Here is an 18,574-nt window from a genome sequence, read left to right as displayed (position 1 = left end):
TATCAGTTAGTCTAAAAGGGAAGACAGTTCAAAATAAATAGCCTTCTGAGCTTTCAATCTTCAAAAATCAGGAAACAGGTTGAAAAAGCTACTCAGCTTCAAACATAGGCCATTTCTTATGGAAAAGGATGACTCAGAGTAAAGTCAAAATCTCGTAGGAAAGAATCAAGAGCTGAGAACCACTCTTAGGAAGAATAATTAGACCCTAATTGACATACATTCTCTGCTTGTAGAATCATGATGAATTACAGACATGTGCCCAACTGGAGTTCAGACTTGCTATGAACCATTCATTGCTTTGTCTCTCTCATTCTCCCTCTTTTTGAATAAGCGTGTCTATTGCCTGTCTTGCCACTGTATGTTGGATGAGTATGGGGAAGAAAACTTGTTTGTGTAGTTCATGCATCCTCAGATTGAGGGGAACTGCAGTAAAGGTGGCTCATATATACTTGAAACTGATTTAAATGACAAGATTATAGGCCTTGAGCCTGAAGCTGATGATATAGTGAGATGAGAACAGTAAGGTGCTTTTGGAGGTGATGAATGCATTTTCCACGCCAGGAACATAAATTGCTATGGCCAGAGGATACATTACGGTAACTAATCTTCAAAGATGTCTGCCATCAAGACCTTTCCTTCTTGTATATGCACGCCCACTGAAAGGTAAAGGTTCTTTTCTCTCTTCTCCTTTAATCTAGGCTGGTCCTGTACATTAGTTTGACCAATACAATATAGTGGAAATGATGTTCTGAGACTTCCAAGCCAGGGCGTCAAGAGGAGTCACAGCTTCTACTTTTCTCTTCTTGGAATTCTCACACTTGGGATGCTACTGTTTGGATCCCAGTCATCATGATAAGAAAAAGCCCAGCCACTATGATGGAAGAACTCCAAACCACATAGAAGAGAACTGAGGTGTGATAGCTGAATTCCCAGCTGACAGCCAGCATCAACTACCAACCATGTGAATGAACTATCTTGGATGTTTCAAGCCTAATCAAGCACCTAGAAAATGGTAGCTCTAACCAACACCATGTGGAACAGAGCCACCCAATTAATCTTCGTCAACCAAAAACTGTGAAGAAAATGAAATGGTTGTTTCAAGCCAATTAAGTTTGGGGGTAGTTTGTTAGTAACAGATAACCAAAATAATTCACATGTTAATGCCATTAAGTAAATAAAATGAATATCAAGAAACCCATTTCAACTCAAGAAGTAATATATCAATATTGTTTCATCTATTCATTTGTTCCTTCTAGTCTTCCTGTCCTGCCATCATTCCCACTCTGAAATGGTAACCACAATCCTGACATTAAAAAAAAAAAGTTTTAATACAAACATATGTATTCCTATATAATATAGTTTAGATTTGCTTGTTTTTAAGCTTTACAAAAATTGTATCATATTGCATGTAGGCCTCTGAGATTTGCTTTATTTAGTTATCACATTCTCTCTGCCAAATAAAATTACAAAACCCAGAATTTACTTTTTATTCTCTTGTCAATGGGCATTTGGGAGTTACAAACAGGGCTGCCCTGAACATTCTCACATGTGGACTCTTGTTCACATGTGCAAGAATTTCTCTAAGGTACATATGTAGAAAGAGAATGGTAAGGTATTAAAGTATGTGAATGCTTAACCTTATAAGATAATGCCGAATCGCTTTCCAAACAGAGTATCAGTTTACAACCCCACCTGTAGATGTCTTCTTGATGCATATCTTCTTCACTGGTATTGTTATATTTCTTAACTTTTCAATCTTTTGGATGTAAAATGGTATTCATTGTGATCTTAGTCGATCGTTTGTGAGATTAAACATCTTTTCATGTGTTTAGTCACCCCCTCTTAAAATACCTGGTCTCTGTCTTTTGATCACTTTTCTATAGGAAAATGATAAACAGAAGTGGTGATAATAGGCATCCTTGTTGTGTCCTTGATTTTTAATGTATTCAACTTAGTCATGATGCACTACGCTTTCTGATATAACGTTGAGTCCAGTTTATTAATAGTGCTTTTGACTTTCACATCTGTTAAGAAATGCTGCTAGCCTGTAATTTTCTTTTCTCCTAATGAATGTGTCTGATTCTAGTATCAATAAAAGTTATACTGCCGTCATAAAATGAGCTGAAGAGTCTATTCTTTGGAAGAGTTTGTATAAAATGTTGAGATAGTATGGTCCCTGAAAGAGAAATAAAACATCACAAACATGGGCTAGATATTCTCTTTGTCAAAGAATTTTAAACCATAGTTTACTCTGCAATACTACTGAATAAGTGTATCTAGCTTGCTTGTATCTTATTTAGCCAATTTAAGGAAATTGCATTTTTCTAGACTCTGATCTATTTTGTCTAAGTTTTCAAATATATTAAGATGCTCCTGGTAGGCTCTTACCATTTTCATCTCTGCTGAATCTATGGGTTAGGACTCCCTTTTCAATCCTTGTTGTTTACTTGTGCTGTTTTCTTCTTGTTCAATTATGCCAATTTTATTGTTTTGTCATGAAAACAACTCACAAGACATTGCCATTCTACGTCTTTTTCTAATTCGTTGATTTCTTCCCTTACCTATATCTCCTTGCTTCTATTTTGTGCTTATTCTGTTATTCTTTTCCTAAGTTATGCACTGAGACTTTTTCCTTAAGAATTTAAAGCCATTTCCCTCAAAGTGCTGCTTCTGCTGCATCACCCAATTTTTCCAAATGTAGTACTTACAATTAGATTCTAAGTATTTATGTTTTCTTCTTTCATCCATGAAGTTTTTAAAAAATTTGTAATCATAATCATAATTTGTAAATGATTCAAAAAATTTTAAACTTTATAACTGACTGATTTATGATTATCCATTTAATACTAATCTTTTGAAATTTATTGTGAGTTGTATGGTCAATGCTTAATTAAGAACATTTTCTAACTGTTGATTATTCTAACGATGTCCATTGAATCAATACTGTTAATTTCATTATTCAAAGCTGTGCTTTCACTCATTCTTTGGCCTGCTTGATCTATCAGTAAGTTGAGAGCTACTGACATCTTCCATCATGTTGTTCAATTTGTTGGTTTAGACCTATAGACATTCTGAAGTCATTTTATAAATATATACAAATTTAAAATTGTCATATATTCCTAGTGGATTGATCCTTTTACCATTATTTAGTGGCCTTCTACATCTTTGCTAATACTATCATAAAATCTAATTTTGATTTAATATCACTAAAGCTACATAAGTTGTCTTTTGCTGCTTGCACAATGTGTTTCTTTCATCTTTTTAAAAATTCAGACTATAACTGGATTGAAAAAAATCTAATCTGTTGTTCAACTGGGTTTAGTCTACTCATATTTATTTTAATTATTACTTGACTTACTATTATCTTACTAACTTTGTTCCTCCTCTACCCTCACTCTACAATCTCTCCCCTTTTCTGTACTGAGTTATTGTCTTTCTATTCCATATTTTAGTTTTCCCTTGGAATGATTCATTCTCTATTATTTTTGCAGTCATATTTGAAATTTTACTATAACATTTAACATAATTTTAAAGTTAAACAATATTTTAATCCATTTTCTGAATAAAAGCACTTCACAAAACTTTAATCACCCTCCTCCCATCTTATAAGCTATTGTCCAGTTTTTCAATTACATCTTATTTTAAAAGTCCACACTAATGTTGAATAAAATGTTTATTTAGTTTTACATTTGTTTACAATTTTATTTCTTATAAACACTTCTATCATCATGACTTTTATATAAACAACACTTTTGATTTTTACATATTTTATCATTTTATTTGCTCATTAGTTCTTTAATTTCAGATCATCCTTTTGGAATTATTTTCCTTCTTGAAGACCATCTTTTTGCAATTTCTTTAATGAAGATCTGCTGATAGTAAAATCTGTTTTTCATGTGAACATGTCTTTATTTCAGTTTTTCTTAGTACAAATTCTAAGTTGATAATTAGTTCTCGGAATTTTGAAGGCATTATTCTACCATCTTTTGGGTATGTTGTTACTGTTGAAAAGCCTACTAAGTATTTGACTGCCTTGTCTTCATTGATGATCTTTTTCTCCCTTTGATTGCTTTTAAAATCTTGTGTTTGGTATCTTGCAGTTACACTACATTGACTTTAGGTATGGATTTTATCTGTATATGCCTGGGACATATTGCACTTTCTGAATTCATGTTTTCCCAACAAATGTGGAAATTCTGTTACCTCTTCAAATATTGCCACTCCTCCATCCTCTCTATTCTCTTCTTGTAGTACTTCTAGGCTTTACAATTCTTCCCTCCATATCTCTTAACTTCTCTTTAATATTTCTATTTTCTAATTCCTTGTTTCTCCTTGCTGCACACTGGGTAATTTCTTTAGATCCAGCTTCCAGTTTATTTATCATCTCTTCAGCTGAGTCTAATATGTTATTCATGTCTGAGGTGGTTTTTTTCATTTCAAATAACATATTTCCCATTTCTACCAGTTTCGTTTATTTCTTTTTCAGATCTGCCTGTGGTTCCATCCTTCACGTATGTTGGTGATGAGACCTTAGAGAACTGAACACAAAGTCTGTATTTCTAGATTCCTTTTCATGCTAGCTAGTTTCAACTTGCTCTTGGTGATCTCTATTCATGAAATTATATTGTTATTATCTTTTATTAACTATTATTATCTTTTTTTTTTGAGGAAGATTAGCCCTGAGCTAACTACTGCCAGTCCTCCTCTTTTTTGCTGAGGAAGCCTGGCCCTGAGCTAACATCCATGCCCATCTTCCTCTACTTTATATGTGGGACCCCTACCACAGCATGGCGTGCCAAGCGGTGCCATGTCCACACCCGGGATCCAAACCAGCAAACCCCGGGCTGCTGAGAAACAGAACGTGCGAACTTAACTGCTGCGCCACTGGGCCAGCCCCCTAATAGTGCTTTATCTTAATCTACAGGAATCTTGGGCCTATGTCTTGCATCTGTCAGGAGCTACAGGGTACCAAAACTGGGGGCCACCTGAACTGTCCTGGCTGGGGTGGCATCTCAGATTCAGATTTATCTCATTTTTGATCCATGACAAACTGCATTCAACAGTGCTACAAGAGTAACTGCCATCCAGAAAACCACTGTTCACCTATAAGCTTAATATATTATTTACAATTCCCAACTCCAAATGTGTTCCTTTTTATGGGGGAGGAAAAATAGGAAGCTCCTGGAGATTTCCTCTGCTTTATTTGAGCCTATTAGTACATTCAAAAATATATTTTTTTCAGGATCTAGTTGTTTTATAGTACCTAGTCTAAAGTACGGCTGCAAGCAAAAGTCTTATTTAATATATTAAAACAGTTATAATATACTAACCTGAGGAAAGCACATGGTTTATGGCAATCCTTACAGATTCAAACCTCTCTGGAAGGATTTGCTACCCCTCAAACAGAACTCAATCAGTATTTTGGAACTGAGTCTACATTATAAAGGTCCTAGAGCATGAACTTACCCAACAGGTTGTCGTCCCACTTCGTAGAAATTTCTCCTGTTGTTCTATTACTAAGACATTCAGTCAACCTGACTATTCAACTTTTCAATGTCCTGATCAATATGTGATCCAGATCAATAGAACTAAAATCTGTGAAAATAAACCACCATTTTGAACATTTTAAAAAATAGATAATAATGATTTGTTACATGCAACTTCCATCTAGACGCATAACTTTATTTTTGGAAGCCTGAGCCATCTATGATATAAACACAAGGCAGCTGGTGATTTCACTTTAGTCAGAAACACACCTAACAGGCATTATGGCAGCAGATCTGGCTGCTGTTGTCTTAAATGCAGATGGATTGTTTGCATCTTTATTATTCATAATTGTTGGTCAGGGTTCTCTGGACGATCAGGACGCTCTCTGTGTCTCACCCTAATCACTGAAGTAATGAAAGGAGATACCCGCAGCAAGGACTGCCACTGCAAATGCTGCAACCACACCTACAAGCGAAACAAACACAAAACAAATGGAAATGGAATGAGCAAAAGAAAGGTTTAACTGATCCTAGGCTGTGAAATGTAGGTAACTGATGGACCTAAACAACCACACACACACACACAAACACATATACCTATACACACATATGTATGTACTAGAAGCCAGCAAAGTCTTAGAGGAAAATGGAGCAATAAGTTGAAAGAGTAGACTGCAAAGGCTGGACTGATAATCATGTACTTCATCACCTTAGCAAAACCTTAAAAAGAAAAAAGACTGTCTCTCTTAAACACGTGTGTGCACTCACACACCTCTAAGAGAAAAACTAACACATACTTTAAAAGGCTTTTCTAAATATTCATAGTGACATTCCAGCTGTCTCATGCTATTTAGTTTAAACCAAAAAGACAGCTCCAATGGGCAGTGGTTCTCAATCAATTACAATGCGAAGTCACTTGTATAGCTATTGAAAACTACGGAAACTCAGATTCCATCATTATAAAATCTAAGAATTAGTAAGTCTGGGTTGGTAACTTTTTATTTATTTTTTCCTGATTATTGTAAATTAAAACAAAACTGACCAGAGTAGTCCCCCCCCCCCCCCCCCCCACACACACATTCACTTAGGTAAAAGAATTTAGGTAATTAACTTAAGTTTATCTAATGAGTAAGTGACAAGAAAAACAACTAACGCTTCAGGCTACTAACTCTCAGTCAAAAGTCTTCATGCTCATTTCTAAAATTGGCATTCCACTAAACAACAAGTCTACATGTTCTTTGATCAATAAATCTGAAAAATGTTAAAGTAACTGCCACAGTTCTTGGAGCTTTTAAAATACTAAAGCAATATAAATTTCCAGATTTGAATTGGACTTTTTTCATACAACACATATCAAAATCTTCCACAATATCAACCCTGGGAATACCAATTTGGAAAACATTGGTCCTACTATACTAATTGATTCCCGAAACTCAACATGTTTTCCTTCGCAAAGCACGCAAAAACTTAACAGGAAGTGTCATCTTTGAGGGCAGTCGGGAAAATTATTTATAAATCTTTGTATCTCCAGGACCTAGCACTTTCCATAATATTCCATAAATACTGGCTTAATCTAGCACTTTTAAGGGAGCAAAATGAAAACACAATAATTTTAAAGTAATAAGAAAACTCAAATCTAAAATACCATCTTTTCAATGTTATAAAAAAAATAGGATACCTATGTTGTGCTGAATTTTCACTAATATTGTAGTTTTAATTGGTTGTTTTGGTTGTTCATCATCTGTGCCGTCCAGTGAAGCTTCAGTATTCACAGAGGAACTCAAACAAGCTGCAAGAGGATAATAATAATAAATGCTAAACAAAATGAGAATAATTACCATTTTAAAATGAGTTTTAAATAAGAACATTATAAAAAATATATACAATGAGCTCCAGTTTCCTTCAACTTGATTTTTTTATAACATGATTATCATCAAATGTAGGTGAATTAAATTTCATGGAATATGTCAAAATGACATAATTTTAAAAATACTTTATGTAGTTTTATAACTGACCGAAACCAGAGATCCACACAGCCAGTTCTGAATCTTTCCCACAAATTCTAATGTGTTTACTATATGGTAGTAGAGATAAATTGATACCAAATATCAAACCAGAGAGTAACAGAATAACCTTCACTCTTAATTTGGATTAATTTTATATCATTCTTATTGGTGGTTTTAGAGATGAATAATTTCAAATAATTAGATATTAATAATAAAAGCAGAGATCAGCAAACTGCAGCCCATGGGCCAGACCTTATGTGCCCCACAAAGCCTAGAATATTTACTATTTAGCCCTATACAGAAAAAGGTTGCTGACTCTTGATCTAACCTGAAATTTGAAATACACAAGCAAAATAAAACCAGAAATTTGACCTTAAAACAACTCAGCGTTAAGCAAGGCAAGTACATTATCTCATTGCACAAATGAAAAATAAGATCTGAGAAATTAAGTGGATATTTGAGGGTCATGGGCAGCAGAACTGAGAATTCAAATACAAGTTCTTTTTCTACTTCATTATGCTGACTAGAATTTATGTAGGTTAGCCTAGCTGAATTTATACAACACTGATTCAAAGTATTTGCACTGAAAATATCTTTAGAGATCACACACATCAGTGGTTTTCATTTTTTTACCTAGTGCTAAAGAATCTGACAGAAAATCCTAGTATGTAAAACAGATGAAAGCAGCATTAACTCTGGTTGAAGCAAGGATGGAGGGCTCCTGGAGCCAAACGCCCTGCTTCCCCTCAGACGTGGTAGTGGAGTACTGTTCTACAGAACTCTGGGGAACGACGTTTGAAAGCAACTACTTCATGTTGATCCCTTTATTTACAAGGAAGAGAAGAGAGCCACAGAGTGAGAGACAATAAATACTATTGTTTAAATTCAAAGTAAAATAACCTATTGCTTAGATTTAAAACGTCCTTAAATACATCTTTGTATCCCAATATATTAGCAGACTCACAAGGATGACACATCCACTTATGAAATACATATCTGTCAAACCAAAATGAATGAAAGGAAAAGAAAAAACTCGCCTCCTTCTCAGTTTCCCATGAAAAACAGTTTACTGTCGTTTTCAGAAATAATCCTTAGTAATAACCTCATTAGAATGAAAGGTACCATCAGTCTTTTTTTTGCCTCTTCGAGCACATGACTAAAGTACTTTAAAACCAAACAACATTCTTCTCTTTTTTTCTACTCCCATATCAAATAAGTCACAAAGACCAAAAAATAACACTTTATTTCTAGACTACCTTAGCCCACCAGCTTCAAATTTCCCCTAACTTCATCTATAGGTCTAAACGTTGAATAGAGCACAATTTTATTCATGTTAAAACACACACACACAAACTTTGGCTTTTCTATTAGCAACTATTACTGCTAAAAAGCTTTTCATTTGGGCCATTAAAATCCTTACATAACAAATAAAAATAATGGATGAAGCATGAATTACAATTATTTGCTACAGGAATTTTTTTTACTTGAGTATTTAAAGAGCATAAAAATGGTTTTATTTGTCCTGATATACTACTTACACATTTAATATTGAATTGTTATATGTGAAGATCAGGCTCTAGTTGGTCCTCTGGACAAATAATTTACTTCCATAAAAAAAGTCATTTCATTGCTCTACTTCCATTTTTAAATCTGTCATACAAAATTATGTTGATTTGATATAAATTTGAGGTAATTTTACTGAAGCAGAGCACTTTTCAAGGATGAATAAGGCCTTGTCATAATTTATTTGTGTTTGCTTTGGTGGAAGCTTGTAGGACTTTGTTTTTTTATATATTTTTTAATTAATTAATTTTTTTTTGGTGAGGAAGACTGGCCCTGAGCTAACATCTGTGCGAATCTTCTTCTGTTTTGTATGTGTGACATCGCCACAGCATGGCTTAATGAGCAGTCTGTAGGTCTGTGCCTGGGATCTGAACCGGAGAACCCCAGGCTACTGAAGTGGAGCACATGAACTTAACTGCTATGCCACCGGGCTGGCCCCATTTGTAGGATTTTGATTCAAATCTTAGACACTATGCCATTTCACCAATACTTTAACATGTTGTCTGAAATTTAAATGCAAATAACATGTGATTCAATAGGAAATTAGATCTTAACCATTCCTTAAAACTAGGTAATTTTAACTTTAGACAAATCCCAAGTTAATCACATAGGAAAGCAATCTTCTTGAGCAACTGTCAACAAAAGAGAAAGCAAGAGCCATGATAAATGCATGCTAAGTGGTAGATGTGTTCAGATTTCATTCTAAGCTGCAGACAGGTAGGCAGGACTATTAAGAAACTTGAAATGAAACGTCAGGACTTGAACTCCTTCCTTCTCTTCTTCCCCATTCCTGAATCCGAAATTAAGGAGGTTTCACTACAGTTAGTGATTTAGCCATAAAAGTACATCTTTAGTATTACTTCTTTTCTCTTTATAATTATCATTGTTTAACCAAACAAGAAAAATTAATTTCCACTCTGATATCAAGACAGAATCGGCAAAGAGTAACTTCACCAGATTTTAAAGGTGCGTCTCCAAATTTTTAGCTGATACTTTTTGGCTAAAGCACATCTGAATTATTAAACTAACATCTACTAGGAGATGACTAAAGCATCTAAGAAATTCTAAAGCCATAGTTATCCCTCTCCTTAAGTGAGTCATATTGACAAACAAATTGTTCTTCATCCTTTACGTCATTTAAAAGTATGTTACTTTAAGATACTTGGCAAAATATATATTTTAAACCTAGCAACTACTTGGCAACTATATTATAGAACAGAAATAATTAATAATAATCAAGCAAATAATGAATACTTAGAAAATAAAGCCAGATACTCAGAATAAGTTTAACATTCCTAAATGTATAGTAACTGATTTCAATTTTCGAATTTGAACATTTGAACTCTATTTTTTATGGTTTATTTTATATGGAAGCTTTAACATCAAATATTTAAGAAAATCTATGCAAACTATAAAACATTAATTTCCATACTTTAATATTAACGTTTTTCATTATAATTCAGAAGATTCATTATGTAAAAGTCTTGTAATAATGCTAATTATCACCCTACATTTATGTAACTCTTACTGTTTAGAGTATTTTCCCTAACATTTTTACTAAATTCTCATATCAATCCCAAAAAAATCTGGGGTTCAGAGTGGATCTGTTTAAGGTTACATAGCTGTCACCTGGACTCAGCTAAAGTACTATGTTGGTAAAATTATGCATCTAATATTTTTGAGTAAATTAATAAATGAATGAATGAGTAAATGAGTGAATAAGTGAATATAATTCTCAACCAATAGGATGTTTATGTAAAAGCACTTAATTTTTCTACTAAAATGTTTGTTTTTACTCTATCCCATAATTTGGGTACGCGTTATTTCACAATTAAAAATACACTAATTACTAAATCATTCCTTCTAATTCAACAAATACTTGATGAAGCAAAACTAATATAATTCCAGACAAAGTCAGATTCTTGTTCACAATGCATCTGACACCAGCATTCAATTCGTAAAAAGCCTAGAGTTACCTCTACTGTATTCATCTTTCAAAATGAACTCAAATGTCACCTGCTCTGAGCTTCCTCTGAATCCCTGACAGGGATAGTGCCTGTGCTAAATGTTCTGATAATTCTCTGTTCATTCCTCTATTATAGAACTAATCACCTTATTTTGGAAAAGTTCATTTCTCTGTATTGCCCATCATACTGTGAGCTTCTCGAGAGTCAGGACTATATACTTGATCTCTAGAACCCTAATGCCTAATACATAATAGGCAATCAACATACAGTAATCAATCATTCAGTTGAGATTTACATAAGTTTCAAAACCAGGGCAGAGTCTTAAAAGAATCATATCGACCATACTGAAGTACTATCTTCAGTACATTACGTAATATTAGAAAAATACATAATACCAGAAACCACGAGTTTGACACAGCGTACATATAAGTATACACACCTAAACTTTCCACACTGCTGCTTTGTTTCCTTTGTTCTCGTAATATTATACTCTTTCTACTCAGTTAATCCATCTCTATACTAGACTGTCAGCATAAAAAAAGAAATATAGATAAGAAATAACTTTAAAATACAGTGTGAAACATACAACTAGGTATCAATATTAAAAGCTTATGAAAATCGAAACAAAAAGCAAATGGATTAATATTTATATATCTAAGATTAAAAAATTATTTTAAAGTACTTCATAGCTACTAGTTCATTCTAATATTTAACAGAGTACAAACAATGCTAATGATAGAGCTTACTGAAGGAAAGCTGAAAAACAGAATTAAAATATATTTAGTATAGATACAAATGATAAAACCACTCATTACGGAACAGCGTTTAAATCTGATAATAATAGTTAAGAAGTATATTATCTTGAGGCTAAAAATAAATTTTTTAATTACTTGCAAAAATATTTCAAAGAATCATTCAAAACTATGGGGCTTTTAATATATTTGGGATTATCTACTGTATATTATAGAGCATCAACTTGCATAAGTGTGTGTTTTCAGTTTAAAGAGAAATATAAAAGTAGTAATAATAAAGAATAAAAAACTGAATTTAGAATTTACTAAAATTTGAAAATACTAATGCCAAACCTTTGTAATTATAGATTATAAGTTATTGCTAACCTACAGTCAAAAAATCTTTTTCTAGTTGAATTATTAACCAAATACTGGAGAACCTAAAATTCTGATCATTAATCTTAAGTTCTCACTCTTAGGATCTTACTACATGCTCTACATAATAATGCCTACACATTCTATCTTTCAAATCACATTATAGGCTTTTTGAGGAAAGGAATCTGGTCCTTGATTTGTTTTTATCACACTGCCTTAAACAAAGCACATGTTTAATAAATATCTAATAGACACACTAAATGCTGAAAACTAGAATTAATATTTCTGGGGCAACAATTACTGCTACATATTGTCCTATGTTCTAAACGTTCTCTACCCCTTAAAATGTTCTCCACTATTGACTCATAGAGCTCCAACTATTATATCCTTCGTCATGTTCAGTGTAGTGCACTACACAAACTTTAAAAACCTTACCTCTGGCTAGGCATAAGCTTATAATTTTTCAAGCATGAAATAAGTATAAAAGAAGATATAGTTTCCTAAAAATGACCTATTCAGTATATGTCAGTCAGTTAGTAACAAATATTTATGAATACCTACCATGTTTTAGGCATGGAGCTCAGATACAGAAGTAAGCATTCTCGGTACTTACTCTCAAAAATCTTACAGTCTAATGTGGACGATTAACATTAAATATACAACATTAAATTAACATTAAATATGATGAGTTAAATAATTACAAGCATGCAAAGTAATGTAAAAGAGTAGCACAAAACTATGATTAAATATAATGGAAGCATTCACCCAGTCTGAGTACATAAAAGTTAGTATCTACACAGGTGAAAAAAATTCTATTTAGCACTCTGAGACAGGATCAGTATCTTATTGATCTTTGGACTCCAAGCGCTAGGAATGACAAAATCAGTAATTTGTTCAGCCAACGAACATTTACTGAGTACCTATAATGTGTTGGAAAGTTCTGGAAATGCAGCAGAGAGCAAGAAAGGCAAATCCTTTTCCTTGTGAATCTTATAGAAAAATCAAGAAATGTACACTAACATGCACATATAATGGTTTAAGAAGAGTTCACATTTATTGGGTTTTAGTTTCATTTTGGGGAGGTTGTCATGCAAGGCTGCCATAGCTGCCTCTTTAAGAGTACACTACAGTGATGGAAGCTACTTGGATTTGTGCGCGCGTATGAGGAAGATTCACCCTGAGCCAGCATCTGTTGCCAATCCTCCTCTCTTGTTGCCTAAGACTAGCCCTGAGCTCACATCTGTGCCAATCCTCCCTCCATCCTGCACGTGGGAGGCCTCCACAGCATAGCTGACAAGCGAGGCAGGTCCACATCCAGGATCCGAACCAGGGAACTCCAGGCAACTGAAGTGGAGCACATGGAACCTTAACCACTCAGCCACCAGGCCGGCCCCCGTGGATTTTTTTTAACCTGCCTTACAGGTATAAAAAATGGCTATTAACCTCTGTTATTACCTGAGGTTAATAACTATAATTAACTGATTTTTAAAGTATAACTACGTATTGAATAAAATAAAAACTAGTGTACAAACTCATGTTTAAAATACAACATGGAATTAGATAAAAGAAAATCATTTCTTAAGATGACAGTAGTCTTAAAGAAATCTAAATGAAATATCTCTCTTCCTACTCTTTTATATCTGATTTTTAAAGTAAGTTGTGAATGGGGGCAAATTTTGCATACAGTGCTACCATTAGTCATTCTTAATTCAGCAAAGTGATATGTACTAAGAGTATGACAAATAATTCAAAAGAATATGAAAGCCATACATGATAACAGATACAAAATTCTAGCCAACAAATGAGAAATTATACTGACATAAGATGAAATTAAACAAGGATAATGTAACGTCATTCATTTAAGTTTAGAAATTTTTTAAATTGGGGCTGGCTCCGTGGCCGAGTGGTTAAGTTCGCGCGCTCGGCTGCAGGCGGCCCAGTGTTTCGTTGGTTCGAATCCTGGGCGCGGACATGGCACTGCTCATCAAACCACGCTGAGGCAGCGTCCCACATACCACAACTAGAAGAACCCACAACGAAGAATATACAACTATGTACCGGGGGCTTTGGGGAGAAAAAGGAAAAAAAATAAAATCTTTAAAAAAAAAAAGGACAGAAATTCTTTCATTAAAAAAAAAAAAAAATTTTAAATAATAGAATGAAGAGAGCCAGGCTAAAATAAGTATCTAGATTAAGGAAAGTAATAGTCCTATAGTCTGTATTGGTTAGGTCCCATGGAAAGGCAGTAAAACAAAATTGTTAGGAAAAAAGCACAGACTCTAGAACCAAACTGCCTTGTTCAAATTCCAGCTCCATCATTTACTAGCTACATAACCCTAGGAAAGTTACTAGACCCTTCTGAGCCTCAGTTCTCTCATTTGGAAAATGGGGCTAATCATAGTACCTATATCATAGTGTTGTTATAAGGATTAAATGATTTAGTATTTGGAAGGCTCTTAAAACAGTGCCCAGCATGTATTAGGTTCTATATAAATAAGAGCTAATATTATTATTAGAGTAATTGGTTCAATTCAGGATAACATATTTCAAGAAAGGCAAATCAGAATATATTTAAAGAAGTTTTTAATCTTTCTTAGTTCACCAATGCTTTGAAAGCTTACACCTTTTCCTCAGAAAAAAATTACACAATTACATTCAAGTGGTTTTTGGATCTCCCGAAAGTCAGCTATGACCCCAAGGGTTCTGGACACCACAGGTTAAAAATTCTTAATCTAAAGGAAGGCAAACAAAGTGGTAAGAAAAAATGAGGTCTGGAAACTATAATAAAGAGAACAGTTAAAGGTATGTGGGAATACTCGGCTCTGAAATCTTTAGAACATGACAGTTGACCTCAAATATAAAACATGGCCTCAATAAAGAATTCACGTGCTCCAGATTACTGAACAAAGTATAAGTTACAGGAAGGCAGACGGGTAGCCAGAGTAAAGGAAGAACAGAGTCTAAATACCAATCTGCTAGAGATACAGATTTCAGTATTCTAAGAAAGAGGATGAACTAGGTCAACTCTAATGAGCCCACAAAAAATTCACCCAGGTTATCAACAATAGATGGGTCAACAACTATCGTTAGACACTAGTGACAGAAGTGAACAAAACAAACAAAACTTCCTGCCCTCGGAGTCTAAGTTTGGTTGGCAAAGATAGTGTAGTTAGTAATCCAGGAAAACATATTTCAGAAAGTAGCAAACATTTTTATCAGTCTACTTTCAAAATCTCTATCAGATAGGGAATATGCTATAGCTTTACCTTTTAAAATGCTAGCTTTCACGAGACTGAAACACAGCCGTTGCTTTAACATCAGATACTGAGCAATTCAGAGTGGCTTATTGCCCTTTGAAACAAACTTCCTGTTCCACACCATGATTAATACTAACTTGGAGCTATTGATAAAAACACTCCTGGTGGTCTCCAACTGATGTAAGGCTTCACTGACAGATTTGAAATTCACCAACCAAATACTTCTTTGACTCATCATGGTAACAAGAGCACTCTAAATCAAACACTCTACTCTTGTGGGGGGGTAGGAATTAGTTAAGCAACAGAGGGATAACTAGGAAATTAGAATTAGAAAAAGGACTTAAAAATTGCTATACCCATTTCACAAACATCCATATTCAAAAGTAATCTAAAGACTTTCTACTATGACACCAGAAATTTCAAGAGTAATAAATTGCTTTGTACTCAGTATTTACTGATACTTGCAAATAATTAGTTCTATCACATATTTTTAAATATTTCAGGAAGACCATCATACACCTACATGTTTGCATATCCTGCTCTTAATAGAAATAAAAACAAAAACAAACCAAAGCAAAACAAAACAAAACAAAACAAAAAAACCAGCCTTCCAAAATGTAAGGTCAACTGTGAAAGTGATGGCTAGGGGAAAAAATGTGTTACACAATTAGATAGTATGGCAAATTGATGCTCTAGAAAAATAATCTTCATCTAATTTTTGGAACAGCCCATTTTAGTTTAATATCCCAATAATACGATGGGGAGAGGAAAATAAAGGGAAATAGAATGGAGAAGGCGTTTGATAGTGTTTAAAAGACTTTGTGACATGATGCTTAACCAAATAATTAAGATAATGTATTTTAAGAAAACTTTTCTTGTAATAAAAAGAAATCCCTTAAAGCTATATATTTTCACCTATTTAAGGCTGAATTTGTTTTAAGAAGATCTACTTGTGAGGCTTGGAAAATCCTAAAGTATCTTAAATTTTGGTACAGTTTTCCAGGAAAACACTGACCACATATTTATATATTTAGAAATCAAAAAGACACAATTTTAAATGCCTCGAAGTGTTGAACAGAACCAGCTTTAAGGAAATCTAAAGACATGATATTTAAACTAGATGTCTCATAGGTAATCTTAGCAGTAGTCTAATCAGGTTCTTAAATAACATCATATAATTACCTGTGTTTATTTCCTCTGCAATTTCCAAATCTTCTATTTGAATCATATGATCTAACATTTCTATAAAATGGGCTCTGATTTCTTCAGCTGATTCATCGCCAAATTTATAATCACATAACATTACAGTGGATCCCGGAACGGGGACAAAAACTCGGTGAGGGAGGATGTGGAACTCTTTTTCAGAATCTAAAAGGAGAAGGAACATTATCAATAGTTAGATAGGTCTGTCACTGGTATCAGTGATATACAGTCTATAAGTCTAGGAAAGCATATACTAATAGAAATAAAACCTAGGTCTTTTCATTTTCTAATTGACCTGCACAAAATTGTACCCCTGGCCTCTGCAAGGGACCTAAATGCTACTCCTACGAACAGAAACTTACCAGCGCCTTCAGTGTGAGGATGTTGTTGATTACACATTCCTGCATTATCCACTGTCCTATGAAGGAATACTCAGGAGAGAATTTTGTCCCTGGTCTCAGAAATTGTTGTTTTTCTTGTTTGTTTTGACTTTACAAGTATGGAATTTTATAAACAATTTTTCCCTTCTCCATGCAAGTTTGGAGCCAAATTAGTGGCCAACCTACGTGAAGTGTAAAGGACATGATAGCACACATATCTGTACTAATCTCACCACTGACTTCATCTTACTAGATGTCGCCCCTATATGAGCACATACAGGACATCAAGATGTACGTTTTGTGTATTAATCTCTCCTCTAACTCCATCTTGGTTTCTTTTTCATTTTCCCTTTGCCTTGTTCTTACTACCAAGATTTGTTTTATCCTGTTAACTTGTAATGCCTTTTGTAAATACTTAAATCATTTTTAGAAAAAATAACCTGGATCCAAGTAAATAATGAATAAATATGTTTCACTCTTCTTTGAATACTGATAAAGTAAAATATAATATTTTCCTCAATTTCTAACAGTCACTGGTCCACATAAACATATAATTATTGTTTGGTTCAACACCATTATTCTAATGATCTGTCAACAGCGACAGAGATTTTGTCTAAAGAATGACCTCTTTCAGCAATGGATATGATTTTAAAAGGTACCAATATATGGATCAAGTAGAAAACTAGGGCTCATTTTAGTAATAACCTACATTTCCTCGTCAAGAAACTAATAGTAGCTTTAAATAAGTATGAACAGAAGATGATGAAGAATGCCTTAGGTGTCACGGGACTTAAATTACACAACTTAAATTACATGTTCCTGCCAGATTCTGCATATTATCTTGTTTTCATATGAGAACTGTGAGAATAATTTTACTCTTTGACCAGACTGCCTCCTAGCTGTAAAATTATATTACTGCAATTTGTTCTGTAGCACATCAACTGTCTACAAATTGAAATTAGGAATATATTATTTTATTTTGGGCTACAGTTTCCTGGAACAGATTAAGTTCAAAACTTTCAAAGATGGCTATGTGTATGTGTAACTGGCATGTAAAATTTTAAACCACTTCAAACCGTATTAATCCTAGGTTTGCCTAGAAAAGAGACAAAATATGCTTGCTATAAAATCCAATGTTAAAGAATTGGTTGCAATGAATTTAAATTACTCAGCAAAAATAAAAAGTATCGTAATTTTAAAATTACAAAGTTAAACTAGCCATTTAGAATCTAAATAAGACCAAGCTTTCTAGTTGGTCTGAGGTTAAAAATGGGAAGAGGCATCATTTTTAAAAAACCGCATCTCAAAAAGTACTTTAAAAAAGAATCCTTTAGGAATATTCCCACAGCAGAGTATCTGCTGCAACATTATTTGAATAAGCTCAAAACAGAGAAAAAAATTTAAATTTAAGCCAATATAATAAGAATTGGGTTTCTGCTGGTTATGAGTGGAATCTCAACTCACACCAGAGTATTACAGACAATTTTATAGATTAGGTGATGTTTGAGTTTACTCTTAAGGGATAAGCAGACATTTGCATGAAGGGATGAGAAGTGGCATCCGGAGAGTGAACCATGACCACAGGCAAAGAGGATTACACGTGTTC

General features: G+C 33.8%; 1 protein-coding gene across 3 annotated transcripts in view; it reads right to left on the bottom strand.

Annotated features, from left to right (window-relative positions):
- Positions 1–5,661: 5,661 nt before the first annotated feature.
- ODR4 (odr-4 GPCR localization factor homolog) overlaps positions 5,662–18,574 on the bottom strand; it is a 35,172-nt gene continuing 22,259 nt past the window's right edge. Inside the window, exons 12-14 of one of the 3 annotated variants that reach the window (XM_070266676.1) lie at positions 16,568–16,753; positions 7,165–7,275; positions 5,662–5,952 (exon numbers count right to left, since the gene is read on the bottom strand). In XM_070266676.1, the coding sequence (XP_070122777.1) occupies positions 5,885–5,952; positions 7,165–7,275; positions 16,568–16,753 (365 nt within the window). In that variant the 3' untranslated portion in view covers positions 5,662–5,884. Of the gene's footprint in view, positions 5,953–7,164; positions 7,276–11,457; positions 11,547–16,567; positions 16,756–18,574 lie in introns of those variants that run through there. The other 2 variants (XM_070266677.1, XM_070266678.1) reach the window with 2 other exon arrangements.

Source organism: Equus caballus, chromosome 5 (genome assembly GCF_041296265.1).
Source record: "Equus caballus isolate H_3958 breed thoroughbred chromosome 5, TB-T2T, whole genome shotgun sequence".
Taxonomy (NCBI): Eukaryota; Metazoa; Chordata; class Mammalia; order Perissodactyla; family Equidae; genus Equus; species Equus caballus.
Note: the sequence above shows the minus strand (reverse complement) of the source record. Positions and strands in the feature narration are given on the sequence as shown.